Source organism: Colossoma macropomum, unplaced genomic scaffold, assembly GCF_904425465.1.
Source record: "Colossoma macropomum unplaced genomic scaffold, Colossoma_macropomum, whole genome shotgun sequence".
Classification (NCBI taxonomy): Eukaryota; Metazoa; Chordata; class Actinopteri; order Characiformes; family Serrasalmidae; genus Colossoma; species Colossoma macropomum.
The window spans coordinates 125,129-147,351 of NW_023495938.1; the positions used below are offsets into that span (position 1 = coordinate 125,129).

At 37.3% G+C, this 22,223-nt stretch overlaps 2 protein-coding genes across 2 annotated transcripts in view; both read right to left on the minus strand.

Moving 5' to 3' along the window:
• Positions 1-236: 236 nt before the first annotated feature.
• LOC118803641 (coiled-coil domain-containing protein 106-like) lies at positions 237-12,839 on the minus strand. The gene is made up of 5 exons (XM_036564102.1): positions 12,800-12,839; positions 12,562-12,702; positions 11,321-11,524; positions 10,141-10,425; positions 237-352 (listed from the first exon to the last, which is right to left on the minus strand). Exons 1-5 carry the CDS (start codon positions 12,837-12,839, stop codon positions 237-239), a joined length of 786 nt encoding a protein of 261 aa, XP_036419995.1.
• A 3,130-nt stretch (positions 12,840-15,969) lies between these two features.
• Positions 15,970-22,223, minus strand: part of LOC118803644 (complement C3-like) — a 76,963-nt gene continuing 70,709 nt past the window's right edge. Inside the window, exon 41 of the mRNA XM_036564105.1 lies at positions 15,970-16,759. Within this exon, the coding sequence (XP_036419998.1) occupies positions 16,612-16,759 (148 nt within the window). The 3' untranslated portion in view covers positions 15,970-16,611. The remainder of the gene's footprint in view (positions 16,760-22,223) is intronic.

Genomic DNA, 22,223 nt, shown 5'->3' on the forward strand with positions numbered 1-22,223 from the left:
TAGAAATGTATGTATTGTAGTGAGTATTGCACAGTGAATAAAATAGCAAATAAATAAACAGTAATAAATGGAGAAATATTGCACTTGACATAATTGCACATAATGGTGGTAGACATGTTGACAGTGATCCGCAGTGAATATACTGCGCATGGTGGATTGAGATATTGCACACAGTAAAGTGCTGTGGCAGTGATGTTGAGAGCTCTTGCACATGGAAAGTAATTGTAAACTACTGTCTACTGAGTGCCGTGACTGTTATAGAGTCTGACAGCGGCTGGGAGGAAGGACCTGCGGTATCTCTCCTTCACGCACCGCGGGTGCCGCAGCCGGGCACTGAAGGAGCTGCTCAGTGCTGTCAGAGAGCGGTGCATGGGGTGGGACAGGTTCTTCAGCATGTTTGTTAGCTTAGTCCTCATTCTCCTGTCCCCCACCACCTCCACTGGGTAAAATGTTTAGATAAAATGGTAAAATGTTAAAAAATGGGTAAAATGTTTAGATAAAATGTTTTGTCTACCATTCACCTCTTGTCCAAGATTAGATATCTGTATGCATTATCACTAAACACAAAACACTGCTGTACATAAAAAAGGCATGTCATGGTAAAAGCAGGTAAAACAGGCCTTTGACAATGAACTTAAATGTGTTTGTTTGTTAAACCATGGAAAAGAAAATCAAAACAAAGTTTCAGTTTAGAGAAGCTATCATATATATATATATATATATATATATATATATATATATATATATATATATATATATATATATATATATGTAAACATGCCTAACGCCCACTTATTAATGCAATTATCTAATCATAGCATAAAGTCATGCTGAATCATGCTGATAGGGCAGCAGCTTCATGTTCATATCAACCATCAGACTGGGAGAAAAATGTGATGTAAGTGATATTGACCGAAGCATGTCAGTTGGCGCCAGACAGAGCTGGTTTGATTGTTGTTGTGTTGATCTCATGTGATTTTGACAAGTCTGTAGACTTCACTTCCAGCATGATAATGGATCATGTCAAAAAGCAAAAGTGGTCTCAAGCTGGTTTTGTGAATCTTACTATTAGTTCAGCAAATTGAGGCTCTCCCCAGTGTTAATATAGTGCTCCTAATAAATTGCAAAGTGAGTGTGCATATATATATATATATATGTGTGTGTGTGTTTTTGTGTATGTATGTATGTGTGTGTGTGTTTGTGTGTGTGTGTGTTTGTGTGTGTGCGTATGCGTGTGTGTTCTTTGCATTTAGCCAGACCTGCTTCCCCAGTAGTTCAGAAAACTTCTGTTCCACTCTCTGGTTGTAAGGAATGTAGGCTGCTGCTTCGGGGCAATGTGACGTGTTTTAGAAGCAAAATACATAAAAAACATTGGGCGGCACAGTGGCACAGTGGGTAGCGCTGTCGCCTCACAGCAAGAATGGCCTGAGTTCGATTCCCGGCCGGGCGACCAGGGTCGTTTCTGTGTGGAGTTCGCATGTTCTCCCCGTGTCTGCGTGGGTTTCCTCCGGGTACTCCGGTTTCCTCCCACAGTCCAAAGACATGGATGGACTGCGATGGACTGGTGACCTGTCCAGGGTGAATCCTGCCTTCCGCCCAATGACAGCTGGGATAGGCTCCAGCACCCCACCGTGACCCAGAAGGATAAGCGGTTTAGATGATGGATGGATAAAAAAACATTGCGAAAGTAATTCTCCAGTCATCATTAAATGATAATCCGTTTTTGCATGACACAGATTATTATTGATTAGTTAACAATAGTGTTCTATCAATGTACAAATTATTATTGTATATTTCCCTTTTTGATGTCATGCTAGATAATTTTCCTTCTCTTTGTTGTACTTTGGTTTTTTGTTTCACTTCTGTTTGGTACTATACACAGATTCTGTACCAAATAATGGAAGTAAACATTTGTTTAGCACTCAGCCTCTTAATCCATGTGTAGCTGTTGTACAGTGGTATCTAGGTGGTTAGCTATTATGAACTAGCTCAGGTACACATTTTCCTTTTTATGTTGTTCTATTGTGGGTTTTTTTTCCTATAAAAAATGTATAATAATCTAATATATTTTAATGTAATCCGTTGATATTCCTGCTCACACGCATCAATTACTTTATATTTTGTATGAAATTAGTAGCAAAGTGTAGTAAAAACTCCTGTTACTAGCCAGTAACTTTAAGCCATTTTTGGAAGTTATGCCAAATACTTTTGATTTTCATTACGTCAGAAGACAGACAATGAGGCTTTGTTATAAATAGCTTTACCTTTTATCCAAGAGTAGATTTCTGTGTGCCTCATCACTAAACACAAAGGACTGGTGTACCATGTATAAGGGGTGCCATGAAAGAAATAAACATTTTAGGGTAAAAGTATGTAAAACTGGCCTTTGACAATAAACTTAAATGTGTTTGTTTGTTAAACTATGGATAAGAAAATCAAAGCAAATTTTCTGAATTTTGTTTTTTGAAAATGATATACTTTAAATCGCTTCTTCAGTCTTATAACTTACGTGGAATCATATGAATTTTTTTTGGTAAATGTGCACTAATTTTGAAAGACTTCTTCTGTTTTAAAAGTATTCATAACCAACGAGGGCCTTCATTTTTGTATAATGCGCCAAACGTTGTCAGTGTGAGATGGCTATGAACTGCAGGCAGGCCAGTCTAGCACCTGCAAGCTCTGATTACACAGCCATGCTGTTGTAACATTTGCAGAATGTTTTTAATGTTGAAATAAGCAGAGATGTCCTCGAAGAAGACATCATATGTTGCTCTAAAATGTTTTATATATTTGTCAGCATTAATGGTGCCTTCATACATGTGTAACCAATAATAACCCCCATACCATGACAGACACTGGCTTTAGAACCTAATGCTGAAAAAAATCTGGTCCTTTTCTTCTTTGGCCCAAAGAACACAACATCCATTATTTCTACTAACAATCTAAAAGACCACAATAGATGTTTCCACTGTTCACATCTGATAAGCTTAAGCCCAGAGAAGTCAGCAGTATTTCTTGATATTGTTGACATATGACTTCCACTGTGCATAGTAGAGTCATTACTTGTATCTTTGTTGCAGTGACAAAACAATGTTTATTGTCAATGATTTGTCAAAGTATTCTAGGGTCCATGGGGTGATATCCATCACAGATGGATATCAGTTTTTAAGCCTCTGGGGTCAACAGATGCACCTGAATGTGAAAATTGCTGTTTCTCTAAGTTTCTATACATGTTTCTCTTTCTTTGCAGTAACAGCACAGAAATACAGTTAAAACATTTCCTGAATCTGTAGAGTCGCACCTTCTATTCCATCTTATCACAACATCATACATGACTCACATCCGGAGTTATGAGCCTATGAAGAGGGACTGAGACACATGTCATCTACCTCTCACCATGTGGAACTGGTGTATTCATTGCAAGGTCAAGTGTACAAATCACCGCTTTCTGATTTTATTGGAATTTCACCTACTGTCCTGAATTATTTGGAATTGAGGTTTATAGAAAGGAGAAGAGTACAAGCAGGAGGAAGATTGAATGTATTTCAATCTTCATACTTATGTAGTTAGTGTGCTTTGCCACCTCTCGGTCAGTGTGAGAAAGTACACTTAGACCATGCAAAGGCAGACACTGAAAATATAAGAACTCTGAGACGTACCTGGACTCAATTTCCCAGAATCCTCTAGGAGATCACATGACCCATGTGACTCCTGACCTTTCCTCGCGCTCCAATCAGTGCTCTTATTCACCAGAATACTAACTCGATTCACCTGTATTGTGTGTCATATGACCATAGTTGTTTAGTTTATAAGCCCGGGCTTTAGCATAGTCTAGTTGTGAAGTATTGCATCTATCCAGATCTACTGGGCATTCTATTGTGTATGTTATTTCTGTTTATGACTGTTTTGCCTGTTTATTTGACTCTATCTTTTTGCCTGGCCCTTTGCCTTCTGTTATATTTATATTTTTGTACTGGCTGTCTTTTCTGGATTTGATCCATGCCTCTTTTTTGACCACAAACCTGGATTTTGATTCAATCAGTAAAGCCTATTTTTCTCCTTTTAACCACGAGTGTCTAAATCTTTCTGGCCCGTTACACTGTGCTGGCATATTCACTCAACAGAATTGTAAATAGAACACTTTATTAGACTCTGCCTGCAGTGAAAATACTTTAAGTACATATAAATAAGGACAGTAATAATGTAAAATGTAAATAATGTAATGTAATAAATTATATAACTACCAAGCAAAAGTGCAACTATATCACAATTTATGTAGCATAGGTTGTGACACCTGCAGAGAGTGTGCTTAAGAGCTGTGCTCTATTATCCTTTTAGTATGATATAAAAAGGCTGCTTACTGAAAAGCTAATATCGGGTGCACATGAACATCTGAATATTAGTTGTAGCCTATGTGTCCTGCTGCAGGTACTTAGAAGAGTTATTTTACCAGCAATAGCATCGAGTCTAAGCAGAGACCTGCTCTTTTAGAGAAATAAACATCAATCCTTATTCATTTTATTCACTTAAGCCGCTAGCCATGTAGGCCTGCTCTGTGAATGTGTTCGACGACAATGTTGGATGAATCTTCTTTCACAGATAAAATCAAGTACACAACTAAAAGTGAAAAAGCAGTTTTGTTTGTTTTAAGTTAAGTCTTAGTCATCTGAAGCAGGGGTGCACACCTCTGGTCCTAAAGCTCTTCTGCCATGGTGAGATTAGTTCCCACACACCTGGCTCTAATATTCAGATGCTCCTGAAGGAATTAATTAATTGGATTAGTGTCCATTCAAATATTAGGATACATATATATGGAGTTAATGTGTAGTGACTATCGGAGATTGGATCGGGGAACCAATTTTCTTAGTCACTTGCTCGGGTGGGTAGAATGTTCCTTTATGCGCATCCAATAAACAAATATCCAAACTAAAACTTGATGTTGGGTGGCATTTCCGTTTTTGTTGAGCCATTTCAATAGAATCAAACTATTTAACTGCAGATGATAAAATATTGTCTTGAAGATAACAAAACTTGAATTGCAGTACTATGATCCAGTCAAGGCTTTCTTTCTTACAGTAACTGCAGTAAGAACCACATGTTCTCGCCACCCGAGCTCCTCCCAGTGTCTTGTGACTATAAGCACCTGACTTTCATCTGACCTGTCACCCTGTGCAGCTTGCCCCCTTGTGTTCCCAAGAAGGTACTCAAGTATTTACAAAGACAAATTTACACAAGCCTAGTTTGGCTCCTATATAATGTATAACTGTTAATTCACCAACATTAAACCCTGAAGGTTTGTGCACAGACTGCTGTTCACACAGCAACACAGATAACAATCTCTTGACCAATAACATGACTCTAATTCATGGCACTTCATTTAAGCTCATTAGCAGCTGAATATTGCTGTCACTTTGGGGTCACTCCCTAGTGGCCAACCACCAAAATCACAAAAATAAATAAATGAATGAATAAAATAGATTTGTTTGCTGAAATCATGTGCTATGGAAACTTTGTTGAATGCCATGAAAAAATATTACACACATTTTTACTATTCAATTCAGTTTCAGTTTCAATTATGGCCATGAAGTCATGGTGCTGATGGTGGCTGAGTCAGTGTTGCTGGGGGCTCTAAGCTACTCCATGCAGATTCTCTAGCCTCATGAAAGCTGCCCTGGATCCTGCACTACTGCAGGGTCTGGTAGGGGTGGAGGGCATTGTGGCCAGTGATGTAGCAGCGGCTGCTGGAGTCACAGCAGCAGTAGCAGTTGTGTGACAAAGAGCAGCCAGGAGAGCCAAGATGGTAATTATAAACATACTAATGGGAAGATACATTGACTGTTGGAGCTATGTGGTCTAGAAGCTTTGCAGTCCAGGCTAAATATATGGGTGAACTATCAGTGCATCAATTATAGCCATCAACATAGTTCTACAATGAGGTTTTTGTTGTTTTGTCTTGTGGTTAGTTTCAAATAAATTTGCATCCTAACCCAATGGCTCTCATTCATCAGGTACATATGGTCAAATCTGATCATAGAGTTTTTGAGTGATCAAGAGTTTTTATTGTTTCACAAAACAACAAACAACAAGGGGATGGGGAGCAGCAGAGAGCCAAAACAAAAACAAAGAGACATAAGAGACATGGACAGCAAGAATGATCATAGGTACAACATCACAGACAAAATTAAATAAGGGAGGAAATGTCCATATTTAATGCATACCTTGCAGGAAATCCAAAATATGTAACACAAACGTTTGCCATGTTTCAACAGTCATGGGCTTGATTAAGTTGCACAGCAGTACATTCGAGTTTTGCTATGTTAAGTAAATTAACAGCCCAGAATGATTCCACGTGAAGTCCAGGTGTGATCCAGTTTTGTAGGATAGTCTTTTTAGCAGCAGTAAATCCAGAAAACAATAGCTTACTCTGTATAGCCTTTGATCCTATATTGGAGTTGTCATTCAGGAGACACAAACATGGGTCATAATTATATTCAATTTCCAGTAAATCAGACAACAATGAATTTACATATTTCCAGAATTTTTCAACCAAGGGACATTCCCAGAACTTATGTAAAAATGTACCAGGAGCGGTGTTAGTATATATCTGACAATAATGGGTAGTATGGAGCTTCATTTTAAATCTTATATACGGTGTAAGGTATGCTCTATGAATTAGATTGATGGATGTCCTGCTAAGATCAGACCAAATAGTTCCCCATTCCGGAGTCAAATTTAAGGCAGCAAGCTCCCTGTTCCATAATTTAGTAACAGAAAGAGGTTTCATAGTAGCTTCAATCAATTTACAATAAATCCTAGCTACACATCCTTTGGAGGGTATATATGGTTGGATCCAATCCACCATAGGATGAGCAGCTATAGGAAAGCCTCATGGAACCCCATAGGCTTTAAGCACTGATCTTAATTGCAAATACACAAAGTAGAAACAGAGAGTAATCTTTAAGGTCTCAAAAGAGCGAAAACCTCCATCGTCATAAAGATCACCACAAACATTAACACCCCTAGAAGACCAAGAAGGTTGAGTAAAGGGTTGTGCACCTCTTAAAAGGTTGTAATTACGCCATAATGGAGTAGAATGACAGAGTTTGAAAGGGCCTCCCATGAGTCTTTCTATATGGGTCCAGACCTTGAGGGAATGTGCAACAATACAGCTGAATTTCAAATCAACATTTTTAGAACCAGTACTTGTAAATAACAAATCTTGTAATTGGTGTGGCCTTACTAGAGAAGATTCAATAGTCCTCCATGGGATTTTGGATTCTATGTCAAGCCAGGACCTCAATGCTTTTATTTGAAAAGACAAATAAAATGTAAAATTTGGTACAGCCAAGCCACCCAAGGATTTTGGTAGCTGCAATGTCGCTAGCTCAATTCTCTGGCACCTATTATTCCATATAAATTTTGAAACTATTGAATCAATATCAGCAAAAAAATTTTGGAGGAGGGGGGAGTGGTAACATAAAAAGCAGGAAGTTCAGCCGGGGCAACACATTCATCTTGACTGTTGCAATTCAACCTTGGAGGGACACTTTAAGGCTGTTCCACCTGTCCATATCACGCTTGATCTTACATAGTGTACCAATAAAGTTTTCTCTGGCTGACATATAGATATGCCAAGGTAGGTGAATGAATCCTTAACTGGAATTACTGAAGGGATAGTAGCAGTTGTGGACAGTTTATTTAGTGGCATTAAAACTGATTTAGACCAGTTAATCTTGAACCCTGAAATGCTATTGAAAGCATCAAATTCCTTCATTACAAGTTGAATGAAGGTATCTACGTTGTCTAAAAACACCCTGTTAATACCTGAAGGATCAGTGACTAGTTGATCATCTGAGTTCATAACTCCATTGATGTAAGCCTTAGTTTCACATTCCTTTAATCTAAGAACTAGTAATGGCTAGGCCTCTCTGCATATGAAAACCTGCAACTCAGCTTTGAGTGAGCTAAGAAACTTTGAGTTGGTCAGAAATGAGCTATTGAACCGCCATCTGGGAGCCTTGATCATTTCAGGGAGGAGTAAACTGTGTAACACAGCTGAATGGTCAGACAGTAAAATTGGCAAAATTGTAATAGAGACCTCTAGAGACAAATTGATTCAAAAGTTTGGAAGATAGTGGGATGAGTATCAGGGCAAGATTTATCCAGCTTAGGATTTATCACAGCATGAAAGTCACCACCAACCAAAAGGTGAGAATCAGATAACTCTAATAGAGTATTGCAAAGTCATTTAAAAATCCCCTATCTGACTCATTGGGGCAATAGACTGAGGCCAAAACTAACCAGGCTGTGCCCAATCTGACTTTTATAAGAGCGAATCTACCTTCTTCATTATTCCTTATATGGTCAATGGATAAGGGCAGCCTCCTTTCAACCAGTATTGCTACACCTTTAGTTCTATTGGGAGCAGATGAAGAAACAGCAACCTTATGGTATTTATTTTGAACACAAAATACATCACATGGTTTTAAGTGTGTTTCTCTCCTATTAGAGCTATCGAGACAGATTTTTGATGTAAATATTCCAGAACTCTTGTTTGTTTCACTGCTGAATTAAGCCAATTTACATTAAATGACAACACATTCAAGGGTAACTTTGCCTTCTTAAACACTATGTCAGTTTGTAAGAGATAAGTAAAAGGTACCACTTTAAAATAAGACTACCTTTATAAAGTGTTTATAAATGGTTTAAAAATGGGTTTATTGATGGTTATTAATTAGGTTGTAAACACCTTAAAACTCATTAATAAGCAGTTATAAGACATAAGTAGAAAGGGCAACAGTGGCCTGTTGTTTGCCAAATAGTGAGCCCACATCCATTTTTACTGTTAAACTTCAGATCTTGTCGGATTCTAATCTTACTTTGTCTTCTCCATCAGTCAGCATTTGACCTGTCAAATTTAAACACCAATCAATATTAATAATGATGAGACATACATTAACATCTGAAATGACTAAATTCATATTCATAAGGCACTATTCTGTAACTTGACATTTTCAGCATACTATCTGACATCTTCCTCATGATTGTCATAAGTATTGATATAATGCTGCCAGATGCTAATGTACACCAGGCGTGAATGCCCTATTGTAATCACTGGGGTTGAGTGGCATCTTCTTTAGGACAGCATTCCAGGTGTAACATTCTGTGACCTGTTTAAAAGATCCCAAGTTATTACTTACTCTGCTCCAAGACCATCCTGTAGTTTCCAATGTTGCAGTTGTTGATTCACAGATTTCAGGCTTTCGTGTTTGGTTTGATGTTTCTTTGCATCTCAAATGGTCTATGACCATTTGTTAATGAGTTATGAACACTTATAACCGCCAAAAGGGAGCCTTATTTTAAAGCGTGAAACACTTCACCATTTGTTAATCAGTTATTAACACTTATAACCGCCAAAAGGGAGCCTTATTTTAAAGCGTAAAACACTTCACCGTTTGTTAATCAGTTACTAACACTTATAACCGCCAAAAGGGAGCCTTATTTTAAAGCGTAAAACACTTCACCGTTTGTTAATCAGTTACTAACACTTATAACCGCCAAAAGGGAGCCTTATTTTAAAGCGTAAAACACTTCACCGTTTGTTAATCAGTTACTAACACTTATAACTGCCAAAAGGGAGCCTTATTTTAAAGCGTAAAACACTTCACCATTAGTTAATCACTTATTAACACTCATTTAGTATGTGTTTACATTTATGCAATAAAAATCTTCACAATGTCATGACAACAGAAATGAGAAAAATAGTTTTATTTGCACAACAAAATACAAAGTTCAAAGGAAACTGACATTTAAACTGTCAACTAAAAGTGCATAGACCTATATTATGGTAATTTACTCTTTAAATAAAAATGTCTTTGAAATAAACAAAATGTTACTCACCACATTCCTTATATCAGATTTTAAATTAAATCCGTCTAAATGTTTACCAAGTCTCTACCTAAAAAAACAAACCGTTTTCAGTAAAAACCTAAACAAACCAAAAACAAACCTCACGTACTGCTGCATTTTAAATTTTGGTTTTCACTTTAACTTAAAACAACATGCCACCTAAACTTTTAACACAACCAAGTGCAAACAGCCATTAAACAGGTTTGCTTCTCCTAATGGGGAGAAGTGTACACCCAGCCTTCATGCTTTCTATTTTCTCTTTCACATCTTCATCTCCTTGAATAGCAGCCTCACACCGCTTAGCAAAGGCCAGCACTGTCTCTCCACCAGGCTTCTTGGCCAGTACCTTTTCATATACCTCAGGAGCAGCAATAGCGAGCTCTCCAATCGCTGAAGTGGACACCACAGTGTTCCTGTCAATGGCATGCTTCTGGAAGGCCCTGGTCATGGTCTTTGCTTTTGGTAATGTTTTAAGGATGGATTTGTAGCAGCATACAATTTCACTTGGTGTTTGTACTAGACAGGAAAAAACAGAGACATGTTGTAAAAAGGTTTCACTGCAGAGAAAATCGTAGTAGTCAATCGTGCTTCAACTAAAGTTGGGCAATATGATTAGTTAAAAACAGACAAACAGGTGTCAAGTTACATCCAGCAAAACACAACTAATTTTGCCCTCTTTGCAGCTGAGAAATGTTTTTAAGTATTAACAATGTCCTTTATATGCCCAGAAAAGCTTATTGTGACATACTGTGACATACAATGAGAATTTAAAACTTTCAGTATCCTATTCTATATTCCAGTCATTCTTTCAACTTTTTAGTTTTTGGTCATGTAATTAGGATCACATTAAAGTTGCCAGCCCCACAGTTAAATCAAAACTCCTACGTATGGTATGCTTATGGGCCGTTTACTTCATACACATGCCTATGCCTGGTCCGACCTATCAGCAGTATGTCCATGGCCAATGAAAGGAACACTTTCTAAAATCTCAGTGCATTAATACTAAATTCAATTGAAGTACACACTCTTAAGTGCAAGTATACAACTATTTTACATAGTCCAAGCTATCAGATTTCAGAGCCATAACAGCCCATTTTATAAATGATATTTTGATGAATTGAATCCTTAATTTTAAGCCTGCAAGTTAACAGTAAATCGCCAACCAATTACAGTCGGTTATGAGTTATAAGAATTTGCCAAATTAAGCAAGATCCAAAATTTCATGGTTACTATTTCTGGGGCAGCTAGCATAGCTAACTACCATCTATGACTCTATACCTTAGAAGGCTAATAGCAACAGGCTGAATTCTGAAATCAAGACTTAACTCTAAACCTAAAGAAGAATGTTTTTGCATGACCTATACATGCTGCCAGTGCATAAACACCTCTGTAACAATTATTTGCAGCTTACCACGCTGTTGAAACGTCTTGTGCTCTTTCTTGTGTTTCTTAGCACCCTTGCTGTGCTTCTTTTTGGATTTGTGCTTGCGCTTCTTGGGGGTTGAAGATGAGGATGAGGATAAAGAGGATGAGGATGCGGACATGGATGATGTATCAGAGCTTTCAGAATCATTCACAGTGACTGGAATGTCCATGGTTTCTTCCTTTGTTTTAACTGAAAAGTACAAAAAAAAACAAACACATTAACTCATTACCTATTATTATAGGAAGAATGTGCCTGAAAGTGACAGTTGAGAAGTTTAAAAACATTTATAACAATTCATCGAATACAGCTCTGATTACTTCCTGTAGTGATTCGGTCTCTAAGTGCTAGCTCTCGCTCCAGTCGAATGGAAGAAAACTTGCATACTCATAAAAATACATGGATGAATGAGAAAATACACCAGCTCAAGAGAAACTGTTGTTAATCAGAGCACTTATGGAGGAAAACTAAACTGCAGGTACATTATTCTCAAAGAGCAGATCTCCACCTACAATACTGCCATGAAAATATCCAGATAGTCATATTTCCCTAGTGTAATTAATAAACATATAGATAATACCAACAAGCGTTTTTCTACCACAGACCAACTAATTAACCCTAACTTGTCTGCTAGTGTGTCTCATGGTGATTTATCTTCTAAAAGTTGTGAAGTTTGCAATTCATTTTCATAATAAAATGAATCAACAGAATTCCTTCCATAAAATACAGAAAACGTGGAGAGACTCTTTCTGTTATTCTGCTTCTAAACTGTGGAGCTCAGTTCACATTTTATTAGACAGTCAAGCTCAGTGCTCACTTTTAATAAACATTTGAAAATGCATCTCTTCAGTGTTTAATTAAAATTCTAAGTCTATTTGAATTCTTTTAATTTGATTTGTGTCATTGTCTTGTGTAATGCTATATAATTTTAAATTAATACTTAGAATTTCTTGTATTATTGTTAAACATTATCACCTGTCTGCAAAGTACTTTAAGTTACCACTGGCATGAAAAGATTCTACTCTACAGATTATTATTATTACTATTATTATTATTATTATTATTATTATTATTATTATTATATACACATACTGTAAATACTTTCATTCACAGAAGTGGTCCATATACTTAAAAGTGAGGCTAGGTTATTTTCTATTGCCCAGTACTTATCATATAATGCTTGTAACTCTTTTGTTGATGTCTGAAACTAGCTAATTCTAGCCATGTACCTGTGAGGGCAGACAACTGTCCACGGAGAAAAGCTCTCTCTTCTTCCAGTTCTTCAATCTTCTTCTTCTGCCATTCCAACTTCTCCTTTAGAAAGGTCAGTTCTTGTTTCTCCTTGTTAAGAAGTACTGTTGCAGTAGGGGCTAGACATTATAACAAACAGACATTATAAAAATTAGAATGGCAGAACATTTGCTTAATTCAAACTCTACATTGTAATTTTTGCTCTTGCCATCTGACCACAATAGACTGGCTGACTGGTAAAAAATCTCAAAGCCATGCTCAGACTCAATTAATTTTTAGGATAAATGTAAAAAATATAATCACTAGCCATTGTAAATACAACACTGACAGCTCCAATTTACAGATTTCATGTCATATTCACTAGCCACATTCACGTCTTTCATGTAGCTGATCTATGTTGGTGACATTTCTGCCAGTCAGCCATAAAGGCTCACATCCACAAAAAGGTTAACAAGTATAAATACTGGGACCAGACTGTGCTAGTCAGTTAGCAGTTACAGTCTGGAAAAACACATATTTATAACTTGTTGGATAGTGAGACTTGTAAAATTGGTCTAACTCAAGGCCATAACAATGTAATTTATTGCCTGTAAATTATGGTGGGCACGTCCTTCTTATGGTAGAGTTTGGATTTTGTGTTTCAATGTGTTGCAGAATTTAATTTCAAAATAAGCTGATTCTTTGCAAAATATTACAGGTGTCTACACAAATTATGAAACAGGTGGTGGAAATGTTGAGTTGTTGTAAGGTAACCACCCAAATGTACAGGATAATTACCAATTGGCTCTATATCTTTACTAAAGCTCATGACATATCCTTCTTTCCAACCTGATTCTACAGTGTCTGACAGGTGTCAACACCAAGGCTGAATCAGTTTTTAGTTTTTAGAAATTATTAGTTTTGGCCATTTAACTCACCTCAATGTATATTGTATTTATAAATATATGCATATATAACAGACTATATCTTCAAGTCACATGATTTGTTCTTTATTCTAACTTGAATCTATTGTACAATGTCAAAGTGTCAACACTAGGTTTGACTCAGATCTGTACTGTACATTTTGAGCTTTAGAAAAGTAAACTGACATTATTAATGCATGCCAATACATTTGTCCCCATATCTTTCTACAACCTCAAAATAGATACCCCATTCCAAGCTTTTTTTTTTGGCCATTTGAGGCACTCATACTGTATGTAAACATGCGCACAACTTTGTAGTTCTACAGTTACAGACGGTAGTCCCTCTGTCTCTCTGCATACTTTCTTACCCTGTTCTTCAGTGGTCAGGACCCCCCATGGACCCTCACAGAGCAGGTATTATTTGGGTGTTGGACCATTCTCAGCAGTGCAGTGAAACTGACGTTGTGGTGGTGTGTTAGTGTGTGTTGCCCTGTTACGAGTGGATCAGACACAGCAGCACACAATGTACAAGCCTATATAGCGAGCTGCTTGAAATTAAATTAGTCCTCTAGTTTTCCCAGTTCTCTTTCCCAACATGATGATTAAAAAATGTGTGATGAAGCTGACAGGTCAAATGCTGACTGACGGAGAAGACAAAGTAAGATTAGAATCCGACAAGATCTGAAGTTTAACCGTAAAAATGGATGTGGGCTCACTATTTGGCAAACAACAGGCCACTGTTGCCCTTTCTACTTATGTCTTATATCTGCTTACTAATGGGTTTTAAGGTGTTTACAACCTAATTAATAACCATTAATAAACCCATTTTTAAACCATTTATAAACCCTTTATAAAGGTAGTCTTATTTTAAAGTGGTACCGAGAATTTTTATAGGTACATCCAGCCATATAGTTCTTCCCATCCAGGCTTAGATTAATTCTCTAGAGGCTCTCCCAAGCGTCTCCCCAAACCACACTGCCTCATACCATTTAGCCGTGAATCACTCTTAGCTTACTCAAGCTATTTTGTCTTTCATTACTATCACTTTGTTTTGTTTTGTTTTCTGGTTTTATTTTCTATTGTTTATCATTGAATGTAGTCCAAAAGTAGTTTAATATTTAGCCAATAAATTCTCTTTTCTGAAGCATCCTTGGTGCGAGCGTTTCTCTCTCTTGCCCTGGTCTGTAGACTTCAACTAAATCCGGGTTACCTCACACCCTCACATAAGGTTCTAGCAATAATAATATTAAAAATTGCAAAACCCGTTACAGGTGGTTTGGGCATCTGATCCGGATGCCCCCTGGACACCTCCCGGTGGGGGTGTACTAGGCACGGCCTACTGGGACAAGACCCCAGGGTCGTCCAAGGACCTGCTGGAGGGATTATATCTCCAAGTTGGCCTGGGAGCAGCTTGGGGTCCCCGGGAATGAGCTGGAGGAAGTTGCGGGGGACACGGTCGTCTGGGATTCTCTGCTCTCCCAACTGCTACTGCGACCCTATCTGGATTAAGTGGTCAACGATGATGATGATGATGATGATGATGATTATTATTATTATTGTTGTTAATAATAATACAAACCTCAGTTTCTGGTAAAGTTGGGACATTTTGTAAAATGCAATAAAATAAGAATCTATGATTTGTTAATTCTCTTAAACCTTAATATAACTAACAAAATCGTAAGTGAAATTATGTTGAGAAATGCTTCTTTTGAACTGTTTGACAATTTGGCACAAAGTGGTGAGCCATGACCTATATTTACTTGGTAAGGTTGCTTATTCGCCTGCTTTTTGTGAAAGGTTTCAAAATGGTGTAAACTGAATATTCTATAAACTTTGCACTATTATTTTGCACATGTCCCACCTTTTTTGAGTATGCTGCATATATCAAATTCAAGATTTGTTTATGTTTACAATCATGTTGGTCAGCTTAAACATTAAAAGTAATTTCTTTGTTCTTTTGTCATTTAAGTAAAGAATGAAGAGATTTGACAAATCACAGATTCTTGTTTTTATTGCATTTTACTAAATGTTCCAACCTTTCCAGAAATGGGGTTTGTATGTTTTAACAATCATTCATGTATTTAATGTAAAATTTGCATTTTATTTGCCCATTTGTGTATCTGCATTTCAACACAGACACATTTCCACATAAAGGTTCCATAAAGTTAATCTAATATAATCTAATCAGCTGCTGAATAAGCCATCTTTGATTTTATTTTCATGTCCACTAACCTGGTGTAATGGTTTGAAAATATGTTGATTTATGTGGTCTCATGATGCATTATTCTTGTTTTGATTGGCTGTTTCAGGAAACTTGTTTCATAAAGTTGAGATGCTTACATCTTTGCAGCTAAGTTTCAACTGAGTTGAATTAAATAGGAACGTGGAAATTCATGTGTTAAGTATCACATTGGCAATAAGCTATGACAAAAGGCAAATGACAGCATAATAGACATTTAAAATATAAATTAATGTCATATTAACAACATTGCATAAAATCATTTATTATTTTATCATTTATTATTACTATTAAAACAAGCACAATAATTTAAACCAAGCTATAGCCAATAATATTTCCCCCTGTCAAAACCAAATGTACTGCTATCCCCCCAGTAGAATCCAGATCAGCTGACCCCAAAACATTTCCAGGAGAATAAAATCCCCTGGTGGACCTCTTTCTCCTACAAGTCTTGTGCATATATAAATCAAGCTACTTACTTTTATTGGTAAAATTGCTCAAATATTCATTAAGATACATAATGGACAATGGCATTAGAATAACCATGGCACACACAGCATCTCCACACAGACATTTGATGCCCCCAATGATTTATTTATTTATTTATTTATTTATTTATTTATGAGTATAATATACTATCTCATGGACATGTGAAGCAGTGCATATCCAGCAAAGTCAGAAATGCACAAAGTAATCATTTAAACCAGTATAATAAAAATGTCAGTGCCAAACACAGAAAGACAAAAAAGAGTGCAGGCAATAGTTACATGATTGTTGTAATTAATGAAAGTTAGTGATCAAGGGAAAGCATACATGTGACCAGAGAAGCATATAGGAATTTGCTACAATCTGAATCCACATGTCCATGTATACTTTTATAAACAAGTTTAGGTTGAGCATCCAAACGTGTCTAAAAGATGGCTGAGTCCTGCCAGACCCTTATATCTCTCTCTGTTGTCGTTCTTGTTCTCCTGGCCTTCTCTGGAGGTGGGCCAGTATTCTATCCAGGTCTGTGATACAAGCACATAGCGATAACTGAAAAGAAACAATATGATATATAGAGTTAAAGAATGTCTGCATGTCTGAAGAAACTTACATTCTCTTCTCTTAATATGTTTAAATCCTATTCCTAATAACAGACACTCATATTCTCCACACCTCATTTCAATGATTTATTTAATATTTATTTCTAGTCAACAGCCATTAAGTTATTCATTTTTGGGAGGCATTTCTGAGAAGAAAAGATAATCCATTTGTATAAGAGGAATGTCAAAGGTACATTAGTGAAAAAAACAGGAGCTTCCAAAGCTGGGGGTCAAAAAATGACACACTAAACACTGCAAAAACTATGATATTATATTCGTCATTTGGTAATTAATGTTTTGAATGTAAGTAATAAAAATCAGCTTAATTTCAATTATCTATGACAACATTGTCCATCTCAGTAGTGTAGCAGTAGAGAGTCTAATCTCCAGCCTAAATGCCTTAGGTTGAATGGGATTTTTACCAGCATCCCGTAAAGCTTGTCCAACAGCACAGTAATCACTGAGAAATCTTTACTGGTTCACTAGTAAACTGGTTAGTGGTGTAAAAAATGATGCATTGATGTATTGTGATACACTGATCTGAAGGTGAGTTTCACACATCTCCTCTGATAAAACTCACATCTGAACAGCAATGAAATCTGCCTGGAAAATGACAGAGATGTCTATTGAATCAGAGCCAAAATGATTAGTGAAAATAAGTAGGCATTTTGGCCTGTAATTTTCTCAGGGGAGGAGGGAGAAAAATGCAGATCCGGATGGAAATACAATCACATAGTAGCTCCTGTAAAAAGGAAATTATTGCAGGACCCCATGTACATTTAACACTGTCTAAATTAGGCTGTATAGCAACAAACATCGATGCGCTTTACTAAAGCAATAAACCACAAGAGGCTGTGCATTACAGTGCTACACCAATAAGGGATGTTGTTAGGCACAAAATGAAGAGAAGCAAAATTCACTTAATCATAGTAAAATTTCTTTCAAACATAGCATTGCGTATGATAATGCTATTATAAAAGGGTAACAAAATATAATGACAAAATACAAAAATGTTAAAAAATATATATTAAAAAAATTAATCATTGACAGTAATTATAATAAATAATATATCCATCAAGCAATATAGTTTGTTAACAGGCTATGTTTTTTTGCATTATTCCATGAGCAGCACAGCAGCTTTAAGCCTTTCGCAACTAAGTGCAGACTCTCCAAGAGTCATGCAGAGAAAGTTCTTTTAGCATGTGTGTAGCTGCAGTTCTAGAATGTGATTATTACACAGTATCGGCTCCATGTCAAGATCAGGGGCCTCATTTTTAAAATATTCATATGCATGCAATGGCCATACGTGAAAATGTATGTTTAAATAATAATTTATAAAACAGGATTTTGATGTGAAAATGTGCATAGATTGACATATGTTTGCAGCTTGATGTACACAAAAGTAGTCTCTGTAGCCCTCCCACCCCCAGTTCCTCCATGGATGCCCCCCACTCATGATTTTGTTCTGCAATGGGGAACTGGGAGTGGGAGGGCTCTGTGGCATTCACATGCCATAGACAGAAAAGCTAAGGACCCATATAAATTTTCAGGAGAGAATCAACAGGAGAGCCATGTTTACAGTAAGTCACCAAACGCTTTCAGTAAATCTGCAGATTTATCTTCCCATGACATGTAATGCAGCCAGTGCAAAATGATGCATCCAGACCCTACTCAAGTAATTGATGTAATCTTTTATATTACTATATTTATATATACTTCTGTAGTGGCGGGCAGCAAAAGCAATCAAAGTGAAACTAAACGTTACATGTGCTGCTTCTGCTTTAGTTTCACTTTGATTGCTTTTGCCACTCGTTGCTATTGAAGCAAGTACAAATAGATGTGGGTTATGAACCTCTAACACCAGGCCTGGATAACTTATTTTATTAGACATATCCCATAAGGAGTCTGGCCCAGTTTATCAAAACCACACATGTATTCAGTTGAAAAATAATTTGACAATATGATAAATGATTACATCACTAATGTTAACGCATCTTAACCTTAGCCTACTTCATGTGGCTCTTCTAAAGGAAGGCGGCAATGAACTTTTTTTCTCATGTGGTTAACTGAACTTTTCTTCCAGTGATGTGAGTCTGTATTCCTGTTGAATTGTTGAAAGTTACACATTTAAATTAATGTAATGGGGGTGGGGGTGAGGTGGGAAATTATAAGGGCCTGTGACTGACAGGGGCCCTAAAATCATTATAACATTGATTTTTTTCAATATTAAATTATTACCCTATCATCATTAATAAAATATTTTTTACCACATACTTATAAAACTAAAGGTTTCTATTTCTGTTGTTGTTTTTGGCAAAGAGTAAGCATCCAAAGAGCCTCTGTATGTCCTACCCCCCCCTCCTATTTACATGAAACTGTTCAGTCCTGCCCACAAACAAGGCACGAACTGTACATGCCAGTGAATTACGACTGAAGAGTACCAGTGGACAGAGTTGTCAGGTTTCCGGTTTCCCACCAATTTAGGCTGGTTTGAAAATGTAGTCATGGTTAAAAATTTGAATGTTGTTTGGTTCAGTCCTTTGGGCTACTTTCAGAATGTACAACCCCAATTCCAAAAATGTTGTGACGCTGTGTAAAATATAAATAAATGTAAATAAAATCAGAATGCAATGATTTGCAAATCTCAAAAAACATATTTTATTCACAATAGATACATAAAACACATATCAGATGGTGAAAGTGAGACATTCTACCATTTCATGAAAAACATTAATTCACTTAGAACATGGTGGCAGCAACACATCTCAAACAAGTTGGGACAGGGACAACAAAATGCTGGAAAAGTAAGTGGTACTAATAAAAAACAGCTGAAGGAGCAATTTGCAACTAACTCACATGACTGGGTATAAAAAGGGGATTTTAGAGAGGCAGAGACTTTCAGTAGCAAAGATAAGCTGTTTCAAAAAAATGTGGAAATGTTCCTCAAAATAAAATTGCAAAGACTTTGAATATCCCACCATCTACAGTGCGTAATATCATCAAAAGATTCAGAGAATCTGGAGAAATCCTTGTAAGCAAGGGACAAAGCTGACAGCCAATATTAGATGCTTGTGATCTTCAGGACCGCAGACAGCACTGCATTAAAAACAGGCATGATTCTGTACTGGAAATCAGAAAATGGGCTCAGAAAACACTTCCAGAAATCATTGTCTGTGAAAACAGTTCACCGTGCAATCCACAAATGCAAGTTAAAGCTGTATCATGCAAAGAAGAAGCCATATGTCAACATGACCCAGATATCCTGCCATCTTTTCTGGGCTTTTCAAAGCTCATTTAAAATGGACTGAGGCAAAATGGAAAACTGTTCTGTGGTCAGATGAATCAAAATTTGAAATTGTTTTCGGAAACCACGGACACCGTGTCATAAAGACTCAAGACCATCCAGCTTGTTATCAGCGCACAGTTCAAAAGTCTGCATCTCTGATGGTCTGGAATTGCATCGGTTTTTTAGAACAACATACCTCTCTTTCAGAGAGGGTCTTGCATATTTCAGTGAGACAATGCTAAACCACATACTGCATCCATCACAACAGCATGGCTTTGCAGAAGAAGAGTCCGGGTGCTGACCTGGCCTGCATGCAGTGAGACCTCTAACCAACAGAAAACATTTGGTACATAATGAAACCAAAAATCCAGCAAAGAAGACCCAGGACTGTTGAGCAGCTAGAATCCTACATCAGACAAGAATGGGACAACATTCTTCTCCCAAAACTCCAGCAACTGATCTCCTCACTTCCCAGACGTTTACAGACTGTTGTTAAAAGAAGAGGGGATGCTACACAATGGTAGACACGGCGCTGTCCCAACTTTTTAGAGATGCGTTGCTACCATCAAGTTCTAAATGAGATAGTCTTTTTTATTAAATGGTAAAATGTCTCACTTTCAACATCTGATATATGTTCTGTGTTCTATTGTGAATAAAAATATGGATCTATGAGATTCGCAAATCATTGCATTCTGTTTTTATTTACATTTTATACAGCGTCCCAACTTTTTTGGCATTGGGGTTGTAGAAAAAAAAGATTGGCTACAGATGCACATAAATGTTAGCTAGCTATTAAATGCAAACAGCAACAAAAGAAACTTAAAAGACAGTTTTAGAGGAGGTTATTGATGTCTATCAACAGTATTTGGACGAGATGTAATATAGCCTACACCCAAGAACAAGTATTGTTACTTCAGTGAAATAATGACTGCAGGAACATAAAAGTACCTTAAATAAATAAATAATTTGGGCATCTAAGTAACAATAGATTCCCTTTCTCATAAGTTTAGTTTAATTGTAAATGAATCTGTACAATACTGTACAAAAATCAGAGGCAGCCTAGAAAATTGCTTAAAACAGTTTATCTAATTTAAAACAGTAAAACTGTTTTTGCCAGTTATTAACATGCTGGTTAGAAAAACACAGAAGAACACAGTTCTGATTCCTGATTTCTCACTGCATTTGCGGCATTCTATGGATTTGTTGAATTACAGCCCACTTATTAAATTAATGATGGATTTATTATATAAACGTAGCTGATTCTCAAAATGGCTACCTCCTGTCTATATGTAAATTATGGAATTCTGCATTTTTTGCTAAAATTTGCTAGCTACACATGGTTCAGCTCACTGGACATGTGGAGCAAATACTTGCAAGTGGCACTCGCAACAGATGCCAAAAAAAAAAACAGCATTCATGCTCGGCACCAGCTTGGGGTTAGCTCACGGTGATGGCCATAGACCTTCATTATGCACTGGCCATGTTGAAGTGTTTCATGGAACAAATGCTTGCCGATTTTCCCACGGATCTACTTACACAATGTACTGGTCCACACACACTTTGATGGCTTGCTCACATGTGGGTACTCCTGGATATTTCCTAAAACCTAACTAAGGTCTCAAACCGCTGGCTGCATTTGAAAAATGCCACCTCTTGATGCTGTGATCTGTGAGGAGCTCCATCACACCAAGGAGGAAGATACATCTCAGAAAGAAACACATCTCTCTTGGGCATGTGGATGGCTCCAGGTAAGATGGAAATGGGTTGGGCAGGCATGATGCCACATGGGCCCACCACCAAGGAACTTCATGCTGGCTGGCTAACAAGATGCTGTAACACATGTGAGATATTGCCTGGGAATGCCTGGGAAGCATGTGTGGCAGCTGCTTGTGGTCCATAGAGACAGACTGTTGTGGTCCATAGGGACCAGCTTGGACTGGTGGTGCCTACTGCCAAGGAGAGTGCACACGGTGGCTCTTGTGCTGGCAGGGATGGTGGATAGGCTGAGACTCCAGCTCTGGAGAGGCCAGAATGCAGAGCTTGAGAAGGTGCCACATGGCCCCCAAGCAAGTGGCAGCAGAGCGACTGGTGTGCTGGTGGTGCAGGAAGAGAGGACATTGCATCAGTC